Source organism: Ammospiza nelsoni, chromosome 5, assembly GCF_027579445.1.
Source record: "Ammospiza nelsoni isolate bAmmNel1 chromosome 5, bAmmNel1.pri, whole genome shotgun sequence".
NCBI lineage: Eukaryota > Metazoa > Chordata > Aves > Passeriformes > Passerellidae > Ammospiza > Ammospiza nelsoni.
The window spans coordinates 1,045,818-1,071,688 of NC_080637.1; the positions used below are offsets into that span (position 1 = coordinate 1,045,818).

The following is a 25,871-nucleotide window of genomic DNA, read 5'->3' on the forward strand; positions in this document are numbered from 1 at the left end:
GCCCTGCAGGGAAAATGCCTTCCCAGAGCTCCTGAAGAAGGATGTGCCAAGGGGAGGAGGGAAGCCAGGCAAGATTTTCTTCATCATGTGAAGAAATTTAACAGCACTCTGCTGGAAAATAATGCTCACTAAAAAGAATTATTGAGCCACTTGGCTGGGGAGAAGCTGAAGCCTGAGCTGGTGATGCTGGTGAGGTGAAGGGGCAGAACCAGGGAGAGCTCTGAGATCTGCAGAGCCCCAGGATGTGCCAGTGCCAAAGTCTGATACCTGAATGCAGAGGCAGGAAGGAGCCACATGGAACTGTCCCAAAGTTTTATCCAAGTCCCAGGAGAAAGGGAGAACACAGGGCTGTTCTAAAAGACCTGAAAAAATCCACCTGAGGCAGCTCCTTCCCATCCCTTCCTGCTGCAGTGCTGATTTCCTGCCGTGCATCATTTCCCCCAGGCCAGATAGGAATCCCTGTGCTCTGGGCTGCTCTCCTGGCGTGTGTTTGCTGGTTAAATGGAGGTTTATTTTATTTCCTTTGTTCCTCTGCTGTTCCTAACCCTTGCCTCCCCCTGCAGTGAAGCCGCTGCCCACGCCGTAGCCACGCTGGCCGAGGCCACCCTTCAGGGAGGGGGACAGATTGTCCTGTCTGGGGAAACTGCAGCAGCAGTGGGAGCGCTCACAGGAGTCCAGGATGCCAATGGTAAGGCCTCTGCAAAGGGTTTGGTTTGGCTTTTTTTATTTGGGCTCTTAAAAATAGTCTTTTCCTCTCTTTTTACTGAAATAGCACGGTTTGGGTGGTAAAATACTCCTCCTCACTCAGGGGGTCACTGACCAGTTGTGAGTTTTAACCTCAGGGTGGAATGGGAGCATTAACTCCTTCTTTGCTGCCATGGTGCTGGTGGCTCTGCTCTTTCCCTCCTTTGCCAGCTGGCTCTACATCCTTAGGGTTTTTTTGGGAAAACTGCTCTGTGATGTGTGTCTGTGCCCAGCACGGGAAGGACCAGCCTTGATCAATTAACACAATTAGTTGGTGCCATAATAAACTCATCTGCAGAACTCTTAAACCAACATTTTATTACTTATTTCCTGCCCTTCTCAAGGCTTTTTTTCTGTACCTGATGGCTGTTCCTGAGTCAGCCTCAGGTTGTTTTCCTCCTGCTTCATTTTCCATCTTCCCACCACAGTCGATCTCTTGATTCCAGGGATTCTCTGTAGCATTTCTCACCTGTTCTATGCCTTCTGCCAAGTCTGATGACTTTTGCAGCTCTTTAAACTAGAAATAAAACTGTAAATCTATAAAATCCAGTTCAAGAGATGAGTGGAATATGAAAATGTGCCTCGTTGGGGGTCATCCACTGCCTCAGTTGTCCTGTGCTTCTGCCTGACCCTGGAGGTGTTTAAGGAGCACCTGGATGTGGCACTGAATGCCTTGGTGTTGGGTCATAGGTTGGATTCAGTGATCCCAGGGGTTTTTTCCAGCCTGAGTCTGGGATAATTTCCAAGCTCAGACTGGTTGTTATGGAATTACCCAAGAAACCCACTGGTTGTTTGGGTTAGGTGGAAGGAGGTGTGTCAAAATCAGCCGGAAAAGGGCGCAAAGGGTGAAGTTGTAAAGAAACCTCACCTCGAGGGTGAGGCTGTTTGGACAGGAATAGTCAAAGAGGGGCCAAGCACGTGTGGCTGGGTGACAGAACTGTCACTCTGCATGAAAGCAGAAAGCTGCTCAGGTGAGAGCTGCCTTCCATCAGGATCCTCATCCAGCCAGGAGCTCAGTCTGTGTGAAACATCGATGCTCGGTTTGCAGCAGAGGAGGGGAGAGGAACTTCACTCGGAGCTGGTTTGGTTCCCTTGCTGTGGAGTCAGCCAGCCTGAAGAGGGAGCAGAAATGAAGGGAAATCCCTGTCCCCGGAGCTGGGAGTGCATCTGGCACCGAGGGAAGAGCAGGATTGTGTTTATTGTGCCGGCAGCCTGGCGTGAGGGCGATAAGTGCTGTGTGTTTATCAGAGGCAGGATCTGACCCTGGATGCTCAAAAGCAGCAACTAATCAGATTTGGAAAAGCAGATCCGCACCCCTGGCTCCTTCTGCTCTGCTTCCAAAATGCTTTCACAGTCTGGATTCCTCTGGATGCTTCCCCTCTAACTCCCTTTCTTTTCTCCACACCCTCCCTGAGTCACTCCACCTCACTCTCCCAGCACTGACATCATTTCAATACAGGCTGGGCTATTTTTTTTTTCCTTTTTTTTCTCCTTTTTTTTTTCCTAGCAGCCGAGTTGGAAATCAGATGGGATTTAGAGTGCATTAAGAGGAGAGGCTGCAGCATTTTCCTGTGAGCACAAGCTCGCCCACAGCCCTCGCCTGCTCTCCGCTCTCCTTCGATTTGCTCTAATCTCCGGTGGTATTAAGGGGAAGGGCTTTGGAGTCCTTGGAAGCTCCATGCTGCTGCCTCCTTACGTAACCAGCTAATAGATCTCCCTCAGGGATGGAGGAGATGCTGGTATCCATTGCTGCTGTCTCTGTCTGGGGAGGCAGAGCAGATGGATTCACTGCTGGCAGGGTTTATCTCCGTAGCCGGGGTGGGAGTGGCAGCATCCTCCTGCATGGACACCATTTGATGGATGCAGCAGGGAAAATCCACTCTGTGCCCTTCTGTCCAGAGGAGGTGGAATTGGGAGTGATTTGGGGGAAAATGCCACAGCCAGAGTGGTCCTAACCAGCAAATTTCCCCTTTGCTGTTGCTTGCAAGGTCTTAATTTGCTGTTATTTGCAATAAATGCTTCTCTCTGGGAACGCTCTGACCCTTCTGCAGGACTTTTCTGAGTTGAAAACCTATCTGGAAGGATAGCATAGAAATTTATCTCCATCTTATTGATATGGCAAAGGAGATAGTTTGACACTTCCCCATCCCTGGGAGTGTCCAAGGTCGGGTTGGGCAGGTTTGGAACAACCTGGGATAGTGGAAGGTGTCCCCATGGCAGGAACACTATGATCTTTAACTCACTTCCAACCCAAACCATTCCGTGATTTCTGTGAAAATTTCTGGAGGTCAGGCAAGGTGTTTCATTAGCCATTTAGTGTAATTCCTCTCTTTTTAAAATTTTTTTTTTTCATTTCTCTCTCACTATGGCATTTTTCCCATCCCTTCTCTGGAATTATCTGAATAATAATAACAATACAAGACAACCAGGATGGCTAAAAAAAAGGAAACCTGTGAATATTCCTGGAAATGTTGGACTCGAGGGCTGGATATCTTGCAGGGAGCCCAGGAACGTGGCTGCACTGAGAAAGGGCTGTGGATAATCTTGTGATCTGTTCCATTCCCAGCTGAAGGAAACAAGATCTCCTGCTCCCATGCAGTGTCAAGCCAGCTAAGTGCATTAAGGTTTTCCTGCTCCTCAGGAGCATCTGCTCCAAGTGGGGATGCAGGAACCGGCGACCCCACACTTGGAGCCTCAGATGGTTTTGTTCCCAAGTGGTTGGTATTGAACAGAGGGGTATGGAGAGCAAGAGGAGGGGAGTGTGGCAGCACCAGGCCCTGAAAATGCTGGGAAATGCTCTGCTGAGAGCAACCCTGTGCCCTGGAGCTGCTTTTGGAGGAGAGGAGCTGGGGAGGTGCCTGCTGGAGCAGCCTCACCCGCAGCCCTTTGTTTGCCATTGATCGTGGGGCCCTGGGAGCTGCCAGGGCTTCCCGGCTGATGCTGAAATATTGATGAGGCTGCAGGCGGGGCCGTGCCCGCAGGGCTGTGCCCGGGAGGGCAGGGCTGTGCCCGGGAGGGGCAGGGCAGCTCCTGCCCAGCCAGGCTCCAGCAGCACCAACCGGGGCTGCTGTGTGAGGTGAGGGGAGTGGAACGCTCCAGCTCCTGCTGGGATTCAAACCAGCTGGGATAGAAGAAGAAGCTGTGGAGGAGGATGTGGGATCAAGCCATAACCAGGGAATTAATCTCACAGACCAGAGCCTGGCCCAGGCGGAGATCCAGTGGATCCTGCTTGTTCCCTCTGGCTGCTCTTTTCCTGTCCCCAAAGCAGATTTTCCTGCTGGATCTCCTCCCCGTGCTGCTGGAGATGCACAAAGGGGGCACTGAGAGGAGCCCACCCTAAATCCTGCCCTTCTCCATCCCAAAAATCCAACCCTGCTCCCCACACAAGCAGAGGGAGCCGTGTCCAGGCTGGGCTGAGCCAGGATCTGTGAGCAGCATTAGGGTCTGACGTGGGCAGGGGGATTAGAGAGCTCCTGCTTTCACAAGCCCAGGAAGGAGGCATCAGTGCTGTTGGCTTTTGGCTTCTTTTTCCTGCTTCTCTCAAGGCTGGGATTGAGGCTCCTGAGATGATATTTTGTGTTCAGATTTAGGTGTTTATTATTTCTTACTTATATTACAAGTGGTGAGTTCTACAGCATCCTACTAACAAGCTACAAAATGGCCAATATCTTTTTATACAAGGTCTTTTAAGGCTAAATTAACCAATTAAGAAATGATACCTGAATTATTTTTACTTTTAACTTAATAACTAATCGCTCAAAGTCAGCAATCTGGGCTTTTTTTGTCTAATTACAAAATACTACTTAAACTTATGAAGAAGGTGAAGAAGATAAACTAGCCACTGCCCTAAAACTTCTGTTTTGCCCTATATATATTGTTATATTTTAAAACTTTAAACTCTAAGTTTTTACTCTGTGATATGACAGACTTCTAATCAAACTCCACACCAGTAATCTCAGTGCTATCAATCAATCATGGAAGTTTTCTCCATGGCCTCAGGTCAAATATAGTATTTTCTTGTGGCTCTGTGCCCTTCAGCACAGGAAGTTTAAAGTTCTCAGCATGCAGGACTCCAACATGCACAGGATAAAGGAGCCTCAGCGGGGTTTGGGGTGACAGTGCCACACAGGACTGCTGCTCCAGGTGGTGATTTCCATGTGGGAAGAGATTTGGGATCCCTGTCTCTGCTTTGGGATCCCTCGGGAGAGGGAGGTGCAGCACAGAGCCACTGGGAGCTGGTGGCTTTTTCACATGAGAAAAACATAAATTTCATGGGGGGAGGTTTAGGGGCTGGAAATGTCACTTTTTATAAAGGAGTATTTTATGTTTTTCCTGTTGGATCTCCTTTTTAGGGAAGATGGAGCCAAATGAGTCGCTAGCAGCTTGGCAAAGTGCAGAGCAGCATGTTTGCATCCAGGAGGACAGGAAGGAAAGAGTCAAGCTTTTTGTAGGGCCTCCCTGGTGGGAACAGAATTTTTTTATGAAGGTTTTCCCTGAAACAGGTAGGATTTAATCCCAGTCTGAAGGAAAGGTGAGCAAAATCATTTTTGCAGCTATGTTTCAGATGAGAAAGGGTAGAAGAGAAGCCAGCAAGGAGAGCAGAGGAGTGAATTCCTTCCTGGGTTTGCTGAGCAGCTCCAGGGACAGGGAGAGGCGTTTCCTAGAGGACAAATTGCTGTGTATCAATGAATAATTATCAGCAGCAGAGCTGTTGGGCTCTGAGTGAAATCCCTTGGCATAAACCTCAGTTAAAAGCAGTTTCATCTGTGTGGGGTTGGGGTCTCTTCTCCCAGGGAACGAGCAACAGGGCCAGAGGAAAACATCAAATTGCATCAGGGAGGTTTAGGATATTAGGGAAAAAAAATTCCTCATTGAAAGGCACTGAAATTCCTCTCCTGTCAGGCACTGGAATAGGGCAAGGCTGGAGTCCCCATCCCTGAGGGGATTTCAAAGCCCCGTGGATGTGGCACTTGGGGACATGGGGTTGGGCTGTGCTCCAGGGAACAGGGACAGGAGGAGAGGGAACAGAGCAGAGAGCCTCAGGGTGGATTTTAGGGAAAATTCCTCCCTGGAAAGGGCTGTGCAGAGCTGCCCAGGGAGCTTTGGAGTCCCCATCCCTGTTGGGATTTCGAAGCCCCGTGGATGTGGCACTTGGGGACATGGGACAGTGGTGGCCTTGGCAGTGCTGGGGGATGGTGGGACTCAATCTGGGAGTGTTTTCCAGCCTTAATGATGCCATGATTCCAAGGACACTCACTCCCCTGTGTGTGCCCTTAGAGAGGGGTTCCTGACTGCACCCTGTGCCCACCCCCATTCCCTGTTGTTGGATTTTTTAGTTTTTATTGAGATGGAGTAATACTGAGTGATTGGTGTTAGAAGTAACAGCAGCACTGTGTGGCAAAAGCTAACAGGCTGAAAAGAATTTACAAAGTGGTGTAACCAAAATCCAGGTTAGCTTCTGATGGAATAGCTTTGAATTTACATCTCTTGTGCCTCGCTATTCATCAAAACTGATAATAGAATGAAATTCCTTCAAACACCTCTCAGTTACCCCATCTCCATAAAAGCTGGGAAAACCAACACTCAGTCAGGGTCACTGCTGGGTGTGACCAGGAATTCCCTGCTGGCATTTTGGGGCACCAACCCCAGCTCACTGCCAGCACGAGGAGAGCCAGAACACCCCCAAGAGCTGCAGTGTGCCCATCCTGGCACACCTTGCCATGCTTGCCCTGGCACACCTTGCCGTGCCCCCCTGGCACACCTTGCCATGCTCACCCTGGCACACTTTGCTGTGCCCACCCTGGCACACCCTGCCGTGCCCCCCTGGCACACCTTGCCATTCCCCCCGGCACACCTTGCCGTGCCCACCATGGCACACCTTGCCGTGCCCATCCTGGCACACCCTGCTGTGCCCTTTGGAGCCCCCCGCGGCACACCCTGCCGTGCCCCCCTGGCACACCCTGCCGTGCCCACCATGGCACACTTTGCCGTGCCCTTTGGAGCCCCCCATGGCACACCCTGCCATGCCCCCCTGGCACACCCTGCCGTGCCCACCATGGCACACCTTGCCGTGCCCTTTGGAGCCCCCCATGGCACACCCTGCCGTGCCCCCCTGGCACACCTTGTCATGCTCACCCTGGCACACCTTGTCATGCTCGCCCTGGCACACCTTGCCATGCCCCCCTGGCACACCCTGCCATCCCCCCATGGCACACCCTGCCGTGCCCCCCTGGCACACCCTGCCGTGCCCTCTGCAGCCCCGGGCTGGGGCGGTGTTTGCGGTGCCGATTGCCGCGCTGATCCCGCCGTGACGCGGGGCTGGCACCCGCTGCCACCGCCCGGCTTTGCTGTGACATCGCGGCCCCGCTGGCGATTAGGATTTGTCTGCCCACCAACCGCGGTTAAAAATATCCCCTCCTATCCCACATCCTGCCAGAGCTTCCCCCGCTCCGGTCCCGTTCCAGGTGCGGGGCGGAACCAGCCCTGCTCAACCCAGTTCCTTTGGGCTTCTGTGGTGGGAACACAGAACGGGCATTTCTGGGGGCAGCTTGGTCTTTTGGGGGAGAAAAACCTCATTTTGTTGTCTTTGTTTGGCCTGGAGAAGAGAAGGCTTCAGGGAGATCTTACGGTGTGCAAAGGGGATTTACAGGACTGAGGCTTCCCTGGGGCAGGGGGGGGTTTGTCCCAGGGGTTTATGGAGCCCCTTCCCTGGGGCAGGGAGGGGTTTATCCAAAGAGTTTATGGAGCCCCTTCCCTGGGGCAGGGAGGGGTTTATGGAGCCCCTTCCCTGGGGCAGAGAGGGGTTTATGGAGCCCCTTCCCTGGGGCAGGGAGGGGTTTATCCAAAGAGTTTATGGAGCCCCTTCCTTGGGGCAGGGAGAGGTTTATCCAAAGGGTTTATGGAGCCCCTTCCCTGGGGCAGGGAGGGGTTTATCCAAAGAGTTTATGGAGCCCCTTCCTTGGGGCAGGGAGAGGTTTATCCAAAGGGTTTATGGAGCCCCTTCCTTGGGGCAGGGAGAGGTTTATCCAAAGGGTTTATGGAGCCCCTTCCTTGGGGCAGGGAGAGGTTTATCCAAAGGGTTTATGGAGCCCCTTCCTTGGGGCAGGGAGGGGTTTATCCAAAGGGTTTATGGAGCCCCTTCCTTGGGGCAGGGAGAGGTTTATCCAAAGGGTTTATGGAGCCCCTTCCCTGGGGCAGGGAGAGGTTTATCCAAAGGGTTTATGGAGCCCCTTCCCTGGGGCAGGGAGGGGTTTATGGAGCCCCTTCCCTGGGGCAGGGAGGGGTTTATCCCAGGCCTTTCCCTGGACATTTCTCCCTCTCCTGCTGGTCTCTGGGTGCTCCCAGCCCCTAAAGGAGCTGTGCCCTGTCTGGCCTTGTCCCTTGGCTTCTCCCTGACCTCAGAGCATCTCCAGCCCTCCCCTGGTGAGCTCTGACATGCATTGCTGTGATGAGGCCGTTGAGCCTGCCAGGCTCCCCAGCTGTCACAGCCCAGGCTGGCCTGGTTTGAGCACAGGCCATTCACCTTCCACGTGTCCTGAATTAGGGGAAATGGACAGGAGGGCTGGGTCTGTTTAAAAATTAAAGCTGATTACAGGGCATTAACATTACATTTAAAGCAATAGACAGCAGCCCTCCTCTCTCTCAGCATAGCTGCAATATGTTCCCTTTTGTTCTGGGCTGCGAGAGGGAAGGGAGCAGCACTGCCAGCGACTCCAGGCTGGGCAGGATTTCTTCTTTAGCCATAAATTTTGAAAGAGGAGCTGCCTGTTGGCTGGTGCAAGAATTTAAAGCAGGTCTGACTACCTAATGAAGTTCCCTTCTTTGCTGGAGTCCTTTGGGTTGATCCTAAATTTCCCTTGGAAAATTCAGATGATCTGACACTGTCTTCTGAGTGTCGTGTTAGGAAGTTTCATATTTGAAGGATCCCAGTTGGTTTTTGTTAAATCCCACAATTTACACAGCGACTCTGCATCTCAAAACCAGGAATTCCTCAGTCTGGCTGGGAACTCTCTGAATGTGATGCTTGACTGGGATTCCCTGTGAGTTTGGGTTGGACTTGAAGCCTGTTTGTTTGGTGGATTTGTAGGATGCTTTTCCAGGCTTTGGCACCTCTTCTCACAGCCCCTCAGGAATTCAGGAGCTGCTCAGTGCAGGGTGGGTGCTGAAAAGAGGCCCTGTGGCAGCTGAAGGGATGGGTTTGTATTCCCTGATCCTGCTTTTCTCTGTGTTCAGGAAACCAAAGCTCCAGGGAGAGCTCCCAGCACATTGCAGGGCCTGCAGGGGCTCCAGCAGAGCTGCAGAGGGACTGGGGACAAGGCCTGCAGGGACAGCACACAGGGAATGGCTCCCAATGCCAGAGGGCAGCCATGGGTGGCATCTTGGCAGTGAGGAATTCCTGCCTGGGCTGGCATTGCCACAGCAGCTGGGGCTGCCCCTGATCCCTGCAATGCCCAAGGCCAGGTTGGACACTGGGGCTGGAGCAGCCTGGGACAGTGGGAGGTGTCCCTGCCATGGCAGGGGTGGCACTGGGTGCCCTTGAAAGGTCCCTTCCCACCCGAAACCATTCCGTGGTTCTGTGATCTCTTAGTGACTTTTCATTGACTTTACCACCACCAGCATTCACGTTAAATTCCAGGGTTTTTCTGTTTATTGTGTGAAAATCCCCAATAATTTGGCTTTGAGAGCCATGCCCTGAGCTTTCCTGGTCCCCTCTGGGTGGCTGGGGCTCTCAGGGCACGTGGCTCTGTGGTCACAGCAAATTTTTTGGGGTGTCTGCAGTAGGTGGGAATTTTAATGTGATTGAAGCCAGGCAGGACAGGAATGGCAGCCAGTAGAGTTGGGCTTCTTCTCCTAAATACATCTGGAAGCACAAGGAAGCATTCCCTGGTTTGCCACTGTTTCCAGCCCAGGAATGGGGATGGAAGGGATGGAAAGGATGGAAAGGAGGGAGGTGTTTTTGAAGGGTGTCTGCAGGCAGATCTCAGCAGTGCCACCCTCTGGGATCAGAGTTTTGGCTCCAGGATAGGGAACTGCTCTCCTGACAAGCTGCACCTCTCCAGCATGGTGCTGTGTTATTTATAACCCTTGGCTTAGGGAGAAGGGCACAGCTGGGGGCAGAAATCTCTCCTGACCCATCAGAGATGCTGCTGAATCCTTGTTCCAGTTCCTTTTGTCCTCCTCCATGCTTAACCTAACCTGGGTCTGAGGCTTGATCAGCAGAGCTTCTTCAGGGGGTCCAGACAGGCTTGTGGTGCTCCTGGAAGGGCCACAGGCACCACCAGCCTGGAGAAAACAGCTGGGTGGATGAAGATGAAGCCAAAATCGAGACCAGCTCTGCTTTGCTGCTCCTTTCTCCAGGATGAAATTCCCCTGTGGTGGATTCTCCCTGTAGTAACAACTCATTCCAAACTATCTGGAGCTTGTGGCAGCCCCACCTCAGCTTTTTGAGCCCATCTCTGGCAGATCTTCCAGCTTAACAGCAGAGATCCAGGGCAGGTTAGTGCTGCTGGCACCATCCCTGCTCATCCTGAAACCTCAAAGAGAGGTCCCAGCTCTCCCTCCTTGTGAGCTGCTGCCCAGAGCAGGGCTAAATTTGTGCCTGGAGTTCAGGGCAGCTCCTCCAGCTGAGCCCAGGGCTGAGGATGGGCAGCATCCAGCAGCTGCAGCATCTCCCAGGGCAGATTTTGGCAGATTTTGGCTTGCAGGGTCTCCTGCCTCATCCCCATCCGTGCTGGGGAGGGACACAGGCAAGGCTGGGGATGTCACTGCTGCTTCCACCTGTGCTGTGCCCAGGGAATTCATTCCCTGGGCAGATGGAGAGGGGCTCCCTGATCCCCTGCACCCCGTGGCTGGTGGGTGACAGCAGGACACAGCTCCTGCCACCATCACGGTGCCCTGCTGGCTGCGGGCTGGGCTGGGCTGGGCTGGCTCAGGCCACCCTGTCCTGAAAATGGGAATGGAAGGAGGCTGCTGTGACCCGAGGGCACTTTGTGAGCCTTAATGGCTGTCGGGGGTGCGGGGTGCAATCTGATCCAAATGGGAAGCTGGCTGAAATCCCAGCAAGCTGTCGCTGCTGCGGGAGGCATCTTAGGAAATGAGCTCTGGGAGCTGCCTCCCCACCGTGGGGATGGAGAAATGCCCTGCCTGCACCCTGGGGCTGCTCCCTGCACTGAGGGTTGCTGGCTCTTCATTTACCCAGCTCGTGGCCTTTTGTTTTGCACCAAAGTTTCCTCCCTGCGGGCCGCTTGTGGTTTGTGTGCTCCCTGCTCCTCTCTGGAATGTGCCTTCCCCTGTTCCTGGATGGGCTTCTCCAAACTCCTGTTGGCTTTCTCTGCCTTGAAAAGTGCTCAGCCCCTCTTTCCTGAGAGCCTCAGCTGCTTCCTCAGCAGGCTCTGCCCTCCCAAGTTCCTCCATTGCTTTTTTCCTGAGCACACCCAGAGGCTCTCTCGGTGCCTGGATTTATCCTCCTCGTTGGATCTCCGGAGCAGGCTCTGATTTTAAAGGCTAAAAGCACAGCCCCATCTGTCTGATGCCTCTGGGGCATAGTAAAGAGCCCTGTCCTGCAGCCCCTGTGAGCAGAAAGGTTTTCCTTGTGCACCAGCCCTGCCCTGGCAGAGTGAGGAACATGGGAGGTTTTAATGAATTTTCCCAAGGGGCTGCACTGAACTTTCAGATTTCTGCTTTCCCAAGTGAAACTCTTTCCTCTTCCTTGATGTTCAGCCCTTAGGTTTGGGATTGAGGAGGAGATTTCCTGCTCTGGGATTGACTGGGGTGTTATTTGAGGCATCAGCAGGTTGCACAGGAGCCTGAGGAGTTGCAGCTCTGTGCTGGTGTTCACAGGGGTCTCAGGTTGAGGGAAGAGACGAGGATCTGACTCCATGTTTCAGAAGGCTGATTTATTATTTTATTGTATATATATTACATTAAAACTATATTAAAAGAGTAGAAAAAAGGATTTCTGCAGAAGGTTAGCTAAGAATAGAATAGGAAAGAATGATAACGGGGCAGGACCTTGTGCTCAGACTCTCTGACCCAGCTGACTGTGATTGGCCATTAATTAGAAACAACCAACATGGGCCAATCCCAGATGCACCTGTTGCATTCCACAGCAGCAGATAACCATTGTTTACATTTTGTTCTTGAGGCCTCTCAGCTTCTCAAGGGGAAAAATCTGAAAGAAAGGGTTTTTCATAAAACATGTCTGCGACACAGCTGCACCTTGGTGTCCCTTTGTGGTGACCATTGGGTGGCTTTGTCCCAAACACTGGTGGGCACCCGAGGAGGAGAAGGCAAATCTGTCACCATAAGGACTCTTCCAGCTTCCAGCACTTTGCTTGGAGCCTGGTCAAGCTGTGGCTCAGCCCTGGGACATCCCTCCTGTGATGTGCAGCCCAGCTGAGCAGAGGGGAGGAGGCAGAACCACCTTCCCTTGCCCTGTGAGCATGGGGAACGCCCTTCCCACAGCCTGGCGTCCCTTTGGGAAGGCACAGCAGGGTGATGTGTCTGTCCCTGCAGGGCCCTGTCTCCCAGTGACCTTCTCAGCTCGTGGAGACAGCTTGGCTTTGCTGTAAAGCAGCTCATGTGACAGCAGTAATCCTCAGAGGGTAGACAGCTGTGCAGGAAGATTCCAGGGAATCGCCCTATTTTCCCTGCTCCTCACACTCTGGGAGAGGCTGCACCAGCCCAGCCCCACTGGATGTCCCTGGAGCCATCCCTGAAAAGCCAGGGCAGGAGCCCTCACTGCCAGGATTGTGCCTGGAGCTGCACAACAGGTTCCAAGAATTTTAAGAAAGCCCTTTCTCCCCAAGTGCTTTCCTCTGAGTATTTTCCAAAATCACGAGTGGCATTTTTAAGCCTGAATTTGACTTATGCCTCCCACCCTCCATATTTTTTGGCATAATTTATTCCCTCACAGTTATAGAAATTCTCCTCTCTGGGTAACACTTCCTGGTGGCTCATGTGGACCCTCTTCTGCTGCTGGGATACTCAATGGACTTTTTGCCCCCTGCCCATGGGGAGTTCAGTTCTGCCCTGGAGAAGATACAGGCTGAGGGAGCACTAGCACTGGGATTGGTTTGAAATTAATCATGGGTTTATCATTCCCATCCCCATCTTACAGACTGTAAACTTCCTTTCCCTGTGGCTTTGCCCCGTCGTTGTTCAGATCCCTGAACTTCCCCATCTCCGTTTTCCCCATGATTTTCACTTTGAACCTCCCAGGGGAATTTCAGTGAGCGTGTGCTGGTGCTGACAAGTCCAAGGAGCTGATGACAGCTAAAGCAGGTGGTTTCAGCCTGAGACCCAGGTTCCTGCACCTCACAGGCAGCAATTCCCCTCAGTTCCCTGCAGGAATGAGGTGCCTGGGATCAGGTGGGCAGCAGTTGCTTTGTAGCCATGGAATCCCTGGGTTGCTGGAGCAGAAACCACCAGCAGGGTGTTTGTGGCTGCAGCAAATTGTCCACCAGTGGCCTGAGAGAATCCTTATTCCATGTAAGCCAGAGCCCAGCCCTCGGGAGGGACCATCTGTTCCTCTGGCCTGGGGCAGATCTGAGCAGAGCCCTGCAGTGAAAGGCTCTCTGCAATTCCCCCGAGCCGCCTGATCTCTTCCCTTCCACCCCTTCCCATGGGGGAAACAACCAAAAACCCCAAAGCTTTGTACTGCCAGGCATTAGGGGAGCTCTAATTGGTGTGAAAAGTGGGACTGCTGCCTTTAAGTGGTGGCCATGGAGCTAATGGAAGTGGAATTTTATTGCTGGCATCCATGGGGGATGCTCAGCTCCTTTGAAGTGGCAGGGATCAGCAGCCAGGGGGGTTTCTGCTCAGTCAGAGCCAGCAGTGAGTTTGGTCTCTGTTATTTCCCATTGCTCTGACCCAAGGATGAGTTATGATGTCTTTCTCAGAGGTTCCTGGTGCGTTCTCTCGAAAAAAAAACAGTTTGAGTTGCACTTCCAAATAGGAATTACATAATAAGAGGTTTGAAGTGCAGCAGAAAATGAAGACTTGGACTCAGCCAGGTTTTAGGGTTTCTGTGTATTTGCTGCTGTTGGAGATGTGCTTCCTCACCTGTGGGCCTCCCATCTGAGCCAGAGCTGTGGGGATTTGGGCCTGAATCATCCCAGCAAATAAAAACCAGAATTCTCCAGCCACCACCACCACTCCAGCTCTCTCGTTTCCCAACCTGTTCTGTCTGCCTGGGAAGGGACAGCACAGACTCTTGCACTGCTTGATTCTCCTCACAGATTTTGTCCATGTGCCACAATCTCCACTTTGCACATCCAGGGTGAGACCCACAGGGACAAAACAGCTGGAAATCTTCTTTTTGGGAAAACAAACTCATCCCTCTCCCTGCACCCATCGTTGCTTTCTCTTGGTGTGCAAAGGACACTTCCAACCCCCAGGCCTGCATGGTTGGAGCACAAAAGTTCTGTGCCTTCAGTCGCCAGGCCAGAGCCCAAACTTTGTGTTTTTTGCACCAGATGTGCAGAGTTTGAAAGGGAGGAATCTGCCAGAGGCAGCAGCATTCCAAGGATAAATACTCTCAGGAGAGCGAGGTGGGAGCCCCATCTCACCTGCCGGGCAGCGGGGGACGGTGGGCTACAGAAAAGGAGGAATGTGGACTGTAAAAACTTGCTCTTTACATGAAAAGTTCCACATCTGAGCCGTGTTTCCACTGTGATTTATTGCTTACCTCGTTGAGGATGGGCCAGGTTCATCCTGCCCTGGGGGAACTGTGCCAAATGTGTCCTTTGTCCTATAAAGGACACCAAAGCCTGGGACGCTGCTGCAAGAGGGGATGTGCTGATTTGCAGCAGGGATGCTTTTTGAGCTGGATTTGGAGGATGTGCTTTGAGGAAAAGGGGGAAAATAGGAGCCTTCAGGTGCATTTGCAGCCCCTTTTCCCCTAAGGAAAAAAGCCAAACTTACCTCCTGGCATCTGGGCAGGACCTAGTGCAAGGTGAGGCTCCAGCAGATCACCACAGCTGCAGCTTTCCATATCAAGGTAAAGCTTTAAATGCCTTCCCAAGGAATTATCCTCCTCCAAAGGCTCTGCTGGGGGGCTCCAGCCACCTCTGTTGGGTTAGGAGCACAGAATTCCCTGGCACAGAGGCACTGATGGGGCAGGGGGGAGAACCTGAGGCGTCGGAGCCGCCGGTTTGCCATGAATGTGCACCCTGTTGTGGCAGGGAAAGCTCCTGGGGAGCAAATCTGCAAAAATGCTGGGAAAATGGCTTTTAGATGGAGCCAGGGCCTATCTGGTTACAGATTGCCTTTCTGCCAGCACAATGGCTGCTTTATGTCTCCATGTGCTCAGCGCTCTGTAGGATGTGCCCGCGTCCGTCCGTGCTCGCTCGTGATCCGTCGGCCCCGCCGACACCTGCCAGGCACCCCGAGCCTTAAAATCACATGGAGCTCCTGCCAGGCCCCAAGGAGAGCCTGGAGCCCATGAACTTCCCAGCCTCATGCTCCTGGGACGTGTGGAAATTCCACTTTGGCAGCCATTTGTCTCTCTCGGTGGGAATTGTGGAGAGCTTTGTTGGAGGCGGCCTGAGCTCCTCCGTGATGGATTTCACTGCAGACTTTCCTCAGTGGGCCTCTCTGGGCCAATTCAACATCCAAATGTTGGTAAAATACCTGGCAGTGCCTTATTCTTACCTCCCACTTTACCTCCCACTTACACACTCCATTTTCTGTGTGGAATTAGAAATATTTTTGTTGCTCTGCCTGATATTGGGGTGTTACTTCTGTGGGGGCACTGAATTTTTGCACTCACCCAGTAAACCAAAGGATGCATTTCCTATGAATACATTAATGACCCCACTAAATTCCCCTCTCCAGCTGTAGTATCTCCCCTTTTACACTTGCATTTCATTATCAGGCATGCTAGCAGCAGACTATTCATGTTGCAAGTGGAACGTGGCAGAGGGTTTGTCAGGTGAGTGGATTTTTGTGGTGGTAGTTTGGAATGTTGGTATTTAGCTGGTTTTGCACTTGGACCCTTAGGTCCCTCTTGGTGTTTCTCGGGGTTAGAGGGGCTCTGTCTGTCTGGTTTTTGTGCCTGGGCACCGTTTGGGGTTGAAATGCCTTTGGGATGTGGTGATTTCACTCAGGTAATAAAATGCTTTTGTAATTTTAGGTGCCATGCTTCACACAGTAGCCATTAATAAAAACCTGTGGAAAATACAGGACACTAAAAACTGTTTATAAAAGCAGGATAAGAATCCATCTCTTCCTCTGGGAGAGCCCCATGGATGTTAAAAGCAAAGTATTTTTGGCAAAATCTACCAGGGATCCCTTTGAGGTGATTGTTCAGAATCTCGTTCATGGTTTAACACCTGATTCCTGGGGAGAGGAACAGGCTGAATTATCCTGAGGTGTTTCCTCTCCCCAATTCCTGAGAAGCTGGGCACAGATAACCCCTGTCTTACCTTGTTTTGTGCCAGCACCCAGCAGATTGTGGGGGAAGCAGAGCCCAGCTGGAGCAGACCTTTGGGGTTTGGACTTTCTCTATTTTTATCTGTGTTTCGTGTCGAGATGATTGACCACGATAGACTCCTAATCTTCTCAGGTGTGTCCACGCCAAAGCCAGCTCATCAGGGAGGCTTAGACAGGTTATTCTCTAAGCTCCCAGCCCTGGAGCCCAGGAAAAACCTTCCTTCCCACAGGTGGACACATTCCCTGGGTTTGTCACCTCTCCTTAGTGACAAATCGACTCCAGTTTGAGGTGCCACGTCCTGGAGACCCAGCACTAGAGGGGCAGGTCTCGGTGAGGACTGAGCTTAAGCAGGGACAGCTCAATTCTGCCTCAGGTGATGCCCAGGGGCTGTTCTCCAGCTCTGAACTCACCCCATGAAGGGGAGAGGAGGCCTCAGGTAAGGCAAAGTAAAAAGTGTGGAGCTAATCCACCCCCAGGACACCAAACTGCTGTTCTGCTTTTCCCAAGCAGAACCCTTTTCTTGGGAGTTTTTCCATCAAAAAAAAAAAAAAAAAAGGGAAAAGCTGGGATTTCAGCTTGTTTCCCATGTTAAACATCACTGCAAGTTTTTTCCTCCTGGGACTGTCCTTGCTGCAAAGACAGAGGTCCATGGCACTGGTGTCACCAGTGAATGACACATTTGTCACCACTGCTGCAGACTGAGGGTCTTTGCTGTGCCAGGGAAGTCTGGGCATCAGGTTGGCTCACTGGGATTTGATTTCCCTCTTTCCATGGAAGTGCTGAGGCTCCAGAGGAGATAATTCCTGTAAATCAGGAGTTCCAGCCCTGTGGGTTTTGTCTCAAAGTGCTGCAACTTAAAAGAAGTCCAGAAACTCCCTAAACATCCAAAACAAACCCCAAAAACTCAAAGCCCCCACAAAAGATCTGGAAGAAATAAGGGAGATTAATGAAAAGATGTTTCAGATCTTGGCTAGGCCATGGCCCTTCCCTCCTCACAGGGAGGAAGAAACCAGGAATGTCCCGAAGATGCTGGTGCTCCCAGCCAGGGAAGGAGGGTTGGTTCCTGACTGAGATTTGGAGATAAACCCCAGGTTTGGATGTTTGGATTTTATTTAAAACAACACCTTGTTGCAAAATACCAGCATTGTGCTGAAGCTGAGGGATGGGAGGAAAATGGAGCTGTGTAAATGTGGTGTTGCCTCCTGACCTGCCCCGTTCCCATAGTGTCCAGATCAGCCAGTGGCTTTGGGGTCACTGAGACAGCAACTCCTGCTGCCCTGAGAGAGCAGAGAGGGAAAACTCCCTGCAGCAGATGCAGAGGAGCCAGAATCCCACTCTGGGGCGGTTGGGTTGGAGAAGATGCCCAAGGTCACCAAGTCCCAGCTGTGCCCATCCCCGCTCTGTCCCCCAGCCCCGAGTGCCCCATCCAGGCCTTCCTTGAAAAGCTCAGGAAAGAAGGAGTCACAGAGCAGGTTAAGCAGGCAGGTGACCCCAGGGACAGTGTGAGAGATGAGCTGTGACCCTGGAGCTGTGGTGGATGCAGGGAAGGAGGCAGTGGCTCCTGTGCAGCTGCGGGTGGGAATGTTGGATCTCGTCTCCTGCATTTATCATCTTCCCTCCTAAGGAAAAGTCAGGGCTATGATGTCACTTAATTGATTCAACTTTGATACCAAAGCTTCAGGTGTCTCATAACATTGTTCTTTATTGGGGTTTTGACCAGAGTAGCTCCTGAAAAGACAGATGGAGGATCTTGAATGAGAACCACAGCTTCTTGCAGATAATTTGGTGGAGAAACTTTCACGTTCTGACCTGGCTGGCACAGAGGTTCTGTAGGGAAGAGCTGTGACTTGTGAGCCTGGAAAGTTCTCTCAGATCTTGCATCACTGCATGGGGGTTTTGTGGTTTGTCAGCATCACAGAACCCGGACCAGCTTGGGTTGGAAGGGACCAAAGATCATCTCCTGTTCCAGCCACACCTCCCACTGTGCCAGGCTGCCCCAAGCCCTGCCCAAGCTGACCTTGGACACCTCCAGAGATGGGGCACTGAGCCATTTCTGATGGGAAAAATCCTTCAGTTGTCATCCTGAGAGATGTCAGAGTCATCTCTTGCAGCTGAAGTGGTAAAAGATGGAGGCTGAGCTTTCATTCATCTTATCTTAAACCAAGTGTCTGTGTTGAGAGATGTCTTTGCTCCTCTGTCACTGCTGAGTGTGGTGGGATTCCTGAAATGCTTTATTCCTGAGGCTGGCTTTGGGTGAAGTCCCTTGCATGGTGTCGTGTCAGCACCTCGTGCCTCAAGGGACAGGTTTGGTTTGGCATTCAGGGTTTGTCAGGGTAACACCTGACTTGGAGAGCTCTCGTTTCAGCTGCTGTGGCTGGACCTGGTCAGAAACTGGTTTATCTCCCTGAAAATACACCCTGGTGCCCACTGATGGCCCCCTCCTCCACCTCCTGAAGGCCTCTCAGTCCGTTCCCCAGAAGGGAGGTGGTCAAGAGGATATTTTATTGAAATCTTCACAAAGCAAGCTCCCAGTCAAAGGAAACATCTATTAAAAATCATTTGTGGGACACTTCAATGTTTGTGCTGAGCAGTGTTGGCAGTGACACTCCAGGTGGTGTCCAAAAGTGGTGAGGACAGCAATGGGTTTTGCTCCAGGATTCTGTAGGACCAGCTCCTTTCCTGAGCCAGCCTCAGTCTCACTTCCTCTAAAACACCTCCAGTGATGGAGACTCTGCTCCAGAGCTTCACCAGCCCTATGTTCAGCTGTCATCTGGGATTTTCCACCTCTTAAGTGCAGGTTTCCATGCTGCACTTCAAGCTCGTGTCTTACTGAGGGAAAAACAATCAGAAAAGATGATTATTCCCTACTTACCTGCATCTGCCTTGATGTTTTACACCTGAGAATGCAGACCAAAGCATGCCCAGTGCCCCTTTGTTGTGCTGCCCACCAAGGGCAAACATTTCATTTTTTGGAGGTTCATCTGGCTTGGTTTTGGGGCTTTTTGTGTATTAAAATCTACTAATTTTGAATCATTGACAAGAATTCTTCCATCACATCTTCAGAAGTCACCTTGGCTCTGCAGGGAGCTGGTGATGAGGTGGTGTCTGCTGCCCTGCAGTGCATTCCTGAGCACAGGAATCTCAGCTGGATTCCTCAGCCCTGCCTCCAGAGCAGGGGAAGGAGAAGGTGCAGGAGTATCTGCCACCATCAGCAGGATGGTGCTCAGCACAGCTTGCTCTGGTTTCCCCCAGTGCTGATGGAAACAAACTCCTCTGGAGGAGGAGTTGGACATCAACAGCCAAGAAAGTCCAGTGGAAAATTCCCCTTTTTGAGCCTTTTCCATTTGGTGCTGAAACAGGGGCTGAGGGACCGCTGAGGTTGCTCACTCCTGACCCTGCAGTGCTCACAGCTTGCAGCACTTAGGCCTTTGGTGCCCAAGTGAACAGAGCAAGAAGAGTCAGCCTTGGCCTCTGGAGCCAAGGATCCCAACAGCAGCAGCAGTCAAGGTTCTGGGCTTTCATCAGGGTTTTCATCAGGGTTTTCATCTGGGTTTTCATCAGGGTTTTCATCTGGGTTTTCATCATTTTGCCTTGCTCCAAACCGGACAATGTCCTGTGCTCTCTGAGGGGCTCCAAGGTGATGGCTCACCTTGTGCATTTTCCATTTTGTGCCATGAAAGAACTGCCAACAGCAATAGTTCTGTGCTGCTTCATCACCCCAGACTTGTGTCCCCCCTGCTCCTCCATCCCAGCATTGTCCTTGGGACATCTCATCCTGCAGAGCCATAAACTCCCCTCAGGGGACATCTCCACTCTTGGGTTCTTCCCTCAAGTGCTGAGCAGTTCCCACCATCCCCAGGTGCCTGGAGCTGGCTCCTCACCCCTGCTGAGGACAGGAAGGGCTTTTCGGGGGCTCCACGGTGGGGAAGCAAAGGCACAGCCTGGCTGCCTCTTCCTGGGAGCCCATGGGCACAGTCTGTGCTGCTCTGTGTGTGATCCATGCCCTCTGCTGCTGTCCCTGCCAGGCAGGAGCTGCTCTGAGCAGCCCCAGATTCCAGTGGGATCCCGTTCCCTGCCTGCCCCGTTCCTCACAGCCCCGCTCCACTTTCTGTGCACAAATGCATTTCCCAAAGACTCGAGAAGTTGGTTTGGGGCTGGTTGGGTATGGGTTTTTTTTGTCTAATGGATTTCCTGTTTTTAATACAATTGAAAGGGTCTGAAATCCATGCTTTAGATTAACATATGCCAGCTAGATTAGGGCTAATCAGGGCGCAGGTCTGAGCAGATGCAGCGCGGGGCCAATCCCAGACCTGATTACAGCATCTCAGTGCTCTAATCGTCTCTCTCCCAAGGGCGATCAGCCCTGCTCTAATGCACAGCAGACTTTGCAGCCCTCTCTGCTCTGGTTTGTCACCACCCCTGGCAGGAAGGGCCACCACGTCATCTGCTGAGGCGATTTGCGTTAATCCCGCGCAGAGCAGAGCAGAGCAGAGCAGAGCAGAGCAGAGGGGGATCCGCGCCGTGCCGCCTCTCACCCGGAGCTGCCCAGGCTGGGCCAAGCCCTGGCTGAACCAGCTCACCCTTCCCAAACACCCGCCAGGCTCTCCGGTGCCTGGTTTTGGCACGTTTGGGCAGCACGGTGGCTGGACAGTCTGTGTCCCACGGGGTGGTGGTGGCCCTGCTCCCTGGGCTGTCCATGCTTGATCTCCTCTGGGTTAACAACCCAAGTCACCCAAAGGGCTTAGTTGGCTTGTTGGTCTGGAGCAGGGATTTGAGGTGCATGCCAGGCCAGAGCTCCAGCTCTTGCCTGAACTGGGATGTGCTGTGTTCCCTGAGGGGTCTGCTCGGAGATTTCCTTCAGCAGGGCTGAGCCTGAGCTCTGGTTGCTCATTTCTGCTGTTCCTGAAATTCCCAATGACCAGAGGGAGCTGGGAGCCTCCTCCTGGCTCTGTGCCCCTATGGGAGCTGGTGCCGAGCAGCCAAGCAGGGAAGCAGCTCCTTGGCTGGGCTGGGAAGGTGGCCAGGACCCCTCAGGCTGGGGGATCAGGAACATTCCCGGCCCCAGACCCCGAGGGAGGGCGGAGGCAGCGCCGAGGTCACCCACCTGGTCAGCATGATTAACTCCTAAGCTTTCCTGTCTGCACACAGAGTTATCCAAGGACACAGAGCTGCCTCTGTTACCAAACCAGTGCCCTTGGTGGGCAGGGCTCTGCTCCTGCTCCTCAGCCCAAAGGGATTGTGCTGCTTTTTTGGGAAAGCCTCGCACGGGAGCCTGGGCAGGGCTGCCCATCCATCCCGTGCTGCTGCTGCTGCTGCTGCTGCTGGAAGAATTTGCTCACCTCAAAAAACTGTTTTTTCCCCCAGCAGAGCTGTGGGTAGTTTCTGAAATGTCTAAATGATCTCACTTGTCCAAATCCCCCTTGCCAAGCCACATGTGGAGGTGGGCACAGGGATAACACCGGGGTAGAACAATGGAGTTTCTCCTGCCAGCCTGCAGAATTTGCCATCCCCCTGCCCCGCCCAGCTCTGTTGAGAGCTCTTTGATATTTTTTGCACCTCTTTCCACCGTTCACATCACCGTGACCCTCAGGGGCCTCGTTGTTTTGTTGTCACCTTGGTTGGTGTTTCCTGGCTCACCAGGACTCGCCCTTGGCACTGCGGCGTTTTCCTGCCAGCCCGAAGCTTTGCCAGCTCCATCCTCAGCCTGGAGGCCTCTGATCCATTCCTGCAGCCTTGGGAAAAGCTGTTCCTCCTTTGCTGCACCCATCCATGGTTGGGGAAGGGCTGGGAAAGGGGAATTGCTTTCCTGTCTCTGTTCTGTGTGTCACACACACACTGTGAGAGCCTGGGGCAGTGGCCAGGGCTTGCTGCCCTTTCCCTGTGAGGGCAGAAGGACCTGGCTGGGATGGGGAGGGAGCAGGAGGAAGGGAATTGTGTTGGAGCGGGTTGTAATGGGGTTCATGGATGCACAGCAATGGGATCCTCTCGCGTGCCACCAGTGGGGTGACCTGCAGAGTTACAGGGGATGGGAGAAGCCAAATTTATCCCTTCCCCAGCCCCACAGTTCCCAATTCTGGGCATATCAAGTGGAAAACACATGTGAGGAGTGTGTTCCTCATCAGTGGGGAATCCCTGGTGGGCTGTGGGGTGGGTGGGAGCAATCCCTGTCCTAGGAAAGCTCGGCCTGATGGGTTTGGCTTAGCAGCTCCCTCTGTACCACCCCAAAACATGGCTGGGCTGGGTTCCTCCTCCAGAAATGATGTTATTTCTTCGCTCCTCATCCTTATTTCCTCCCTGGATCTGCAGAGTCCTGGGGTGTGGGCCCCAAGGTGCTGCCACCCATGTCAGCCCCATCCCATCCCTGTTCCCATCCCGTTGGCTCCAGGGAGGGCAGATCCAGCTCAGCGAGGGCACCAAGGCACAGAGCATCCACCCAGCCTGGGCACAGCTGGGGGCACCTCCTGAAGTTCTAAAGTCCTAAAGTTCCTTCCTGATTGCTGCTTTTCATGGACAGAGTCATGGCATGGTTTGGGCTGGAAGGAACTTTAAAGATCATCCAGTTCCAACCCAAACCATGGCAGAGATACCTTCAAATATCCCAGGCTGCTCCAAACCCAACTTCCAACCTTGGCCATTGCAGGGATCAGGGGCAGCCCCAGCTGCTCTGGCAATGCCAGCCCAGGCAGGAATTCCTCATTGCCAAGATGCCACCCATGGCTGCCCTCTGGCAGTGGGAGCCATTCCCTGTGTGCTGTCCCTGCAGGCCTTGTCCCCAGTCCCTCTGCAGCTCTGCTGGAGCCCCTGCAGGCCCTGCAATGTGCTGGGAGCTCTCCCTGGAGCCTTCCCTGCTCCAGGGGAACATTCCCAGCCTGGCTCCAGAGCAGAGAGGCTCCAGCCCTGGAGCAGCTCTGGGGCCTCGTCTGGGCTCACCCCAGCAGCTCCAGGTGCTCACAGGGTTGAGAACCCCGCTCCAGGTGGGAGAGCTCCAAGAACCCCCCAGAGCAGCCCCCACACCCCTGGGCACCTCCCAGGGCCCTGTCCCCACACCCCAGGCATGTCTCATGGCACTGTCCCCACACCCCAGGCATGTCTCATGGCACTGTCCCCACACCCCTGGGCACCTCCCATGGCGCTGTCCCCCGTCCTGACGCGCGGGTGTCCCTTTGTCCCGCAGGGCTGGTGCAGATCCCGGTGAGCATGTACCAGACGGTGGTGACCAGCCTGGCGCAGGGGAACGGCCCGGTGCAGGTGGCCATGGCGCCGGTGACCACGCGCATCGCGGACACGGCCGTCACCATGGACGGGCAGGCCGTGGAGGTGGTGACCCTGGACCAGTGACCCCGGAGCAGCCCCCGGCCCTGCCCAGCCTCCTCCTCTGCAGATTTTTTACGCCTCTCCAGAGATGCAATCAGGTGGCATTTTGAGTCTCCCGGCTTTGGAAACAAAACTTTTTTTTTTTTTAATTTTTTTTTTCTCTCTCTTCTTTTTTTTTTTTTTTTTTAAATCGAGAAAACTAGGAGAAAAAAAAAAAACACAAAAAAAACAACCAAATCCTGGCAGAGGATGTGTGTAAAGTGCATTTTTCTAGCGCCACTCTGCTCTCGGAGGAACGAGAAGCCAAATTGTGACGGGACTTTGATTCTGAGGAGGTTGGAAAGAAAAGGAAAAGAAAAATAAAGCGACCCTTGATGCCCTGTTTTCCCCCACATGGGATCGAGCAGGAGGAGGCTGGGGGCAGCACGGACACCCTTGGCCAGCACCGACCTCGACAGCAAATTAGGTATCAAAGATTTTAATATGGACTTTTATATTCCGAAAAACCCGCTCTGGATACACAAACAAAACAAAAAAAAAACAACAAAAAAACCAACAAACCACAAAAGGAAAAAAACAACAACAAAAAAAAAAAAGCCTGGGGAAAAAAAAAAAAAGACTCCTGGGAAGGAAGAAAAAAAAAAATTAAAAAAAAAAAATGAAATGCATGTGTGACTGCAGGGGGGTGGATGGAGACCTCCCGAAGGGATGGATGATGCTCTTCCAGGAGCCTGCCGCAGGATCCGCGCCCGCTGGGCTCCCTTGGTGCACACTGGAGACCTGTTCCTACTTCTCTGCTCTCGTACCTGCCATTTTACATCCTCGGGGTTGATTTTTTTTTCCTTTATTATTATTATTATTGTTGATGTTGTTATTGTTATTATTATTTCATGGCTCTAGACTGGAGCGGAAGCGCCTCTGAAGGGGCTCTGGCTGTGTCCCCCCCTTTTCTCCCGCCACATTCCCGGGGTTTCCCTCAAAAGGAGCCACCTCGGGCTCGCCCCATTCCCAGCCCCACCTCTCCCCCTGCAGATCCTACAGGAAAAGCTTTGCCTGAGGGGGGATGCGAGCGAGACCCTTCCCTTTGGGGGCCCCTCCTGCCCCCAGCCCTGCCCCACGCTGGTCCTGCCCTGTGCCTCTCCCAGCACGGTTTTAACCCCAAAATCCTTCCCAGGAGGGTTCCAAAAGCCTTTGGGGTGGGGTGGGGGTGTTTTTGGGGGGCAGATTTTACTCAGCATCCCCATGGGCCAAACCCTGGTGCCCAACCAAACCCCTTCCCCCTCCCGCAAGCACTTCCCATGGGATTTAATTTTTGGGGTTATTTTGGGGGGTTTTTTATTCTCATTTCCACGTGGCCGTTCAAGTTCTCCACGTCTCGCTCTGCCTTCGAGGGAGTTTTCAGATTCTTGTATTTACTTGTTTTATATGGGGGAAAAAAACAAAAACCCACAAAAAACAAACCTATCCAATGTTCTTTGTATACAGTTCTTGGGTCCTTTTTCTGAGGGGAGGGAGATCTTTCCATAGAGACAGTCCTGGTTCTCCAATCCATGACGTTTTTGGGTTTGGTTCTTTTTCTAATGATTATTTTTTTATCGTCGTTGTGAAGATGTCGGTGGCTTTCCAAGTCAGTGTTTCTTTGGCGATGAAATGAGGTTCTTTTAGTCCTCCCACCCCCCCAAAAATAAAAAGACAAAAACCAGGCAAATAGCAGAGCATGGACCCCCCCCTTGTTTTCCCAGTGTCTATTATTGCCTCATTCAATAAATTGTTACAAATGTGTCTACCCGGGTGTCCAACTCTCCTGTTTTGGGGGGACTTTGGGGAATATTTGGGAATATTTGGGAATATTTGCCATCCCTCCCTTCCTGGCGGGAGTTTTGGGCTTTGGTCCCTCCCCTGTCCTGCGTTGGGGCTGGGGAGGAGAAGCTGAGCATCACCTCATGGTGATGGTTTTGGGGTTTAACCCTCTTTTTGGTGCAATTTATCTCATTTTCATCTTCCAGCATCAACCTTGGGGTTGCTGGAGCATCCCCCCCATGCTGAGCTGCCTTTTGGGGTGAATTGCTCCATTTCCAGCCCCATCTCACCCCCAGGGCCGATGGTTTTTTGGGATGCAAACCCAAGGAGGAGGCAGGAAACGCAGGGATGGGTTTCAGCAGCTTTATTGAAGGATGGTTCTGGATCCAGAGAATCCTGCAGGGCTCCTGGGTGGGAGGAAGAGCAGGAGAAGCTGGAAGGACAAAGAGAGGGAGGGAAGGAGCAGTGGGGCTGCTTCCCTGGGGATGCTGCCAGCAATTCCAGGAGCTGGAGCGGATGCCTGGGACGTGGAAGGTGCTGGGAGGGTGACCTGGGGCTTTGGGGACCTCTGGGGACCCCA

At 52.7% G+C, this 25,871-nt stretch overlaps 1 protein-coding gene across 1 annotated transcript in view; it reads left to right on the plus strand.

Annotated features, from left to right (window-relative positions):
• NRF1 (nuclear respiratory factor 1) overlaps positions 1-25,277 on the plus strand; it is a 47,369-nt gene extending 22,092 nt beyond the window's left edge. The window contains exons 9-10 of the mRNA XM_059472149.1: positions 564-688; positions 23,352-25,277. Coding sequence (XP_059328132.1) covers positions 564-688; positions 23,352-23,515 — 289 coding nt within the window. The 3' untranslated portion in view covers positions 23,516-25,277. The remainder of the gene's footprint in view (positions 1-563; positions 689-23,351) is intronic.
• The last annotated feature ends 594 nt before the right edge of the window (positions 25,278-25,871 follow it).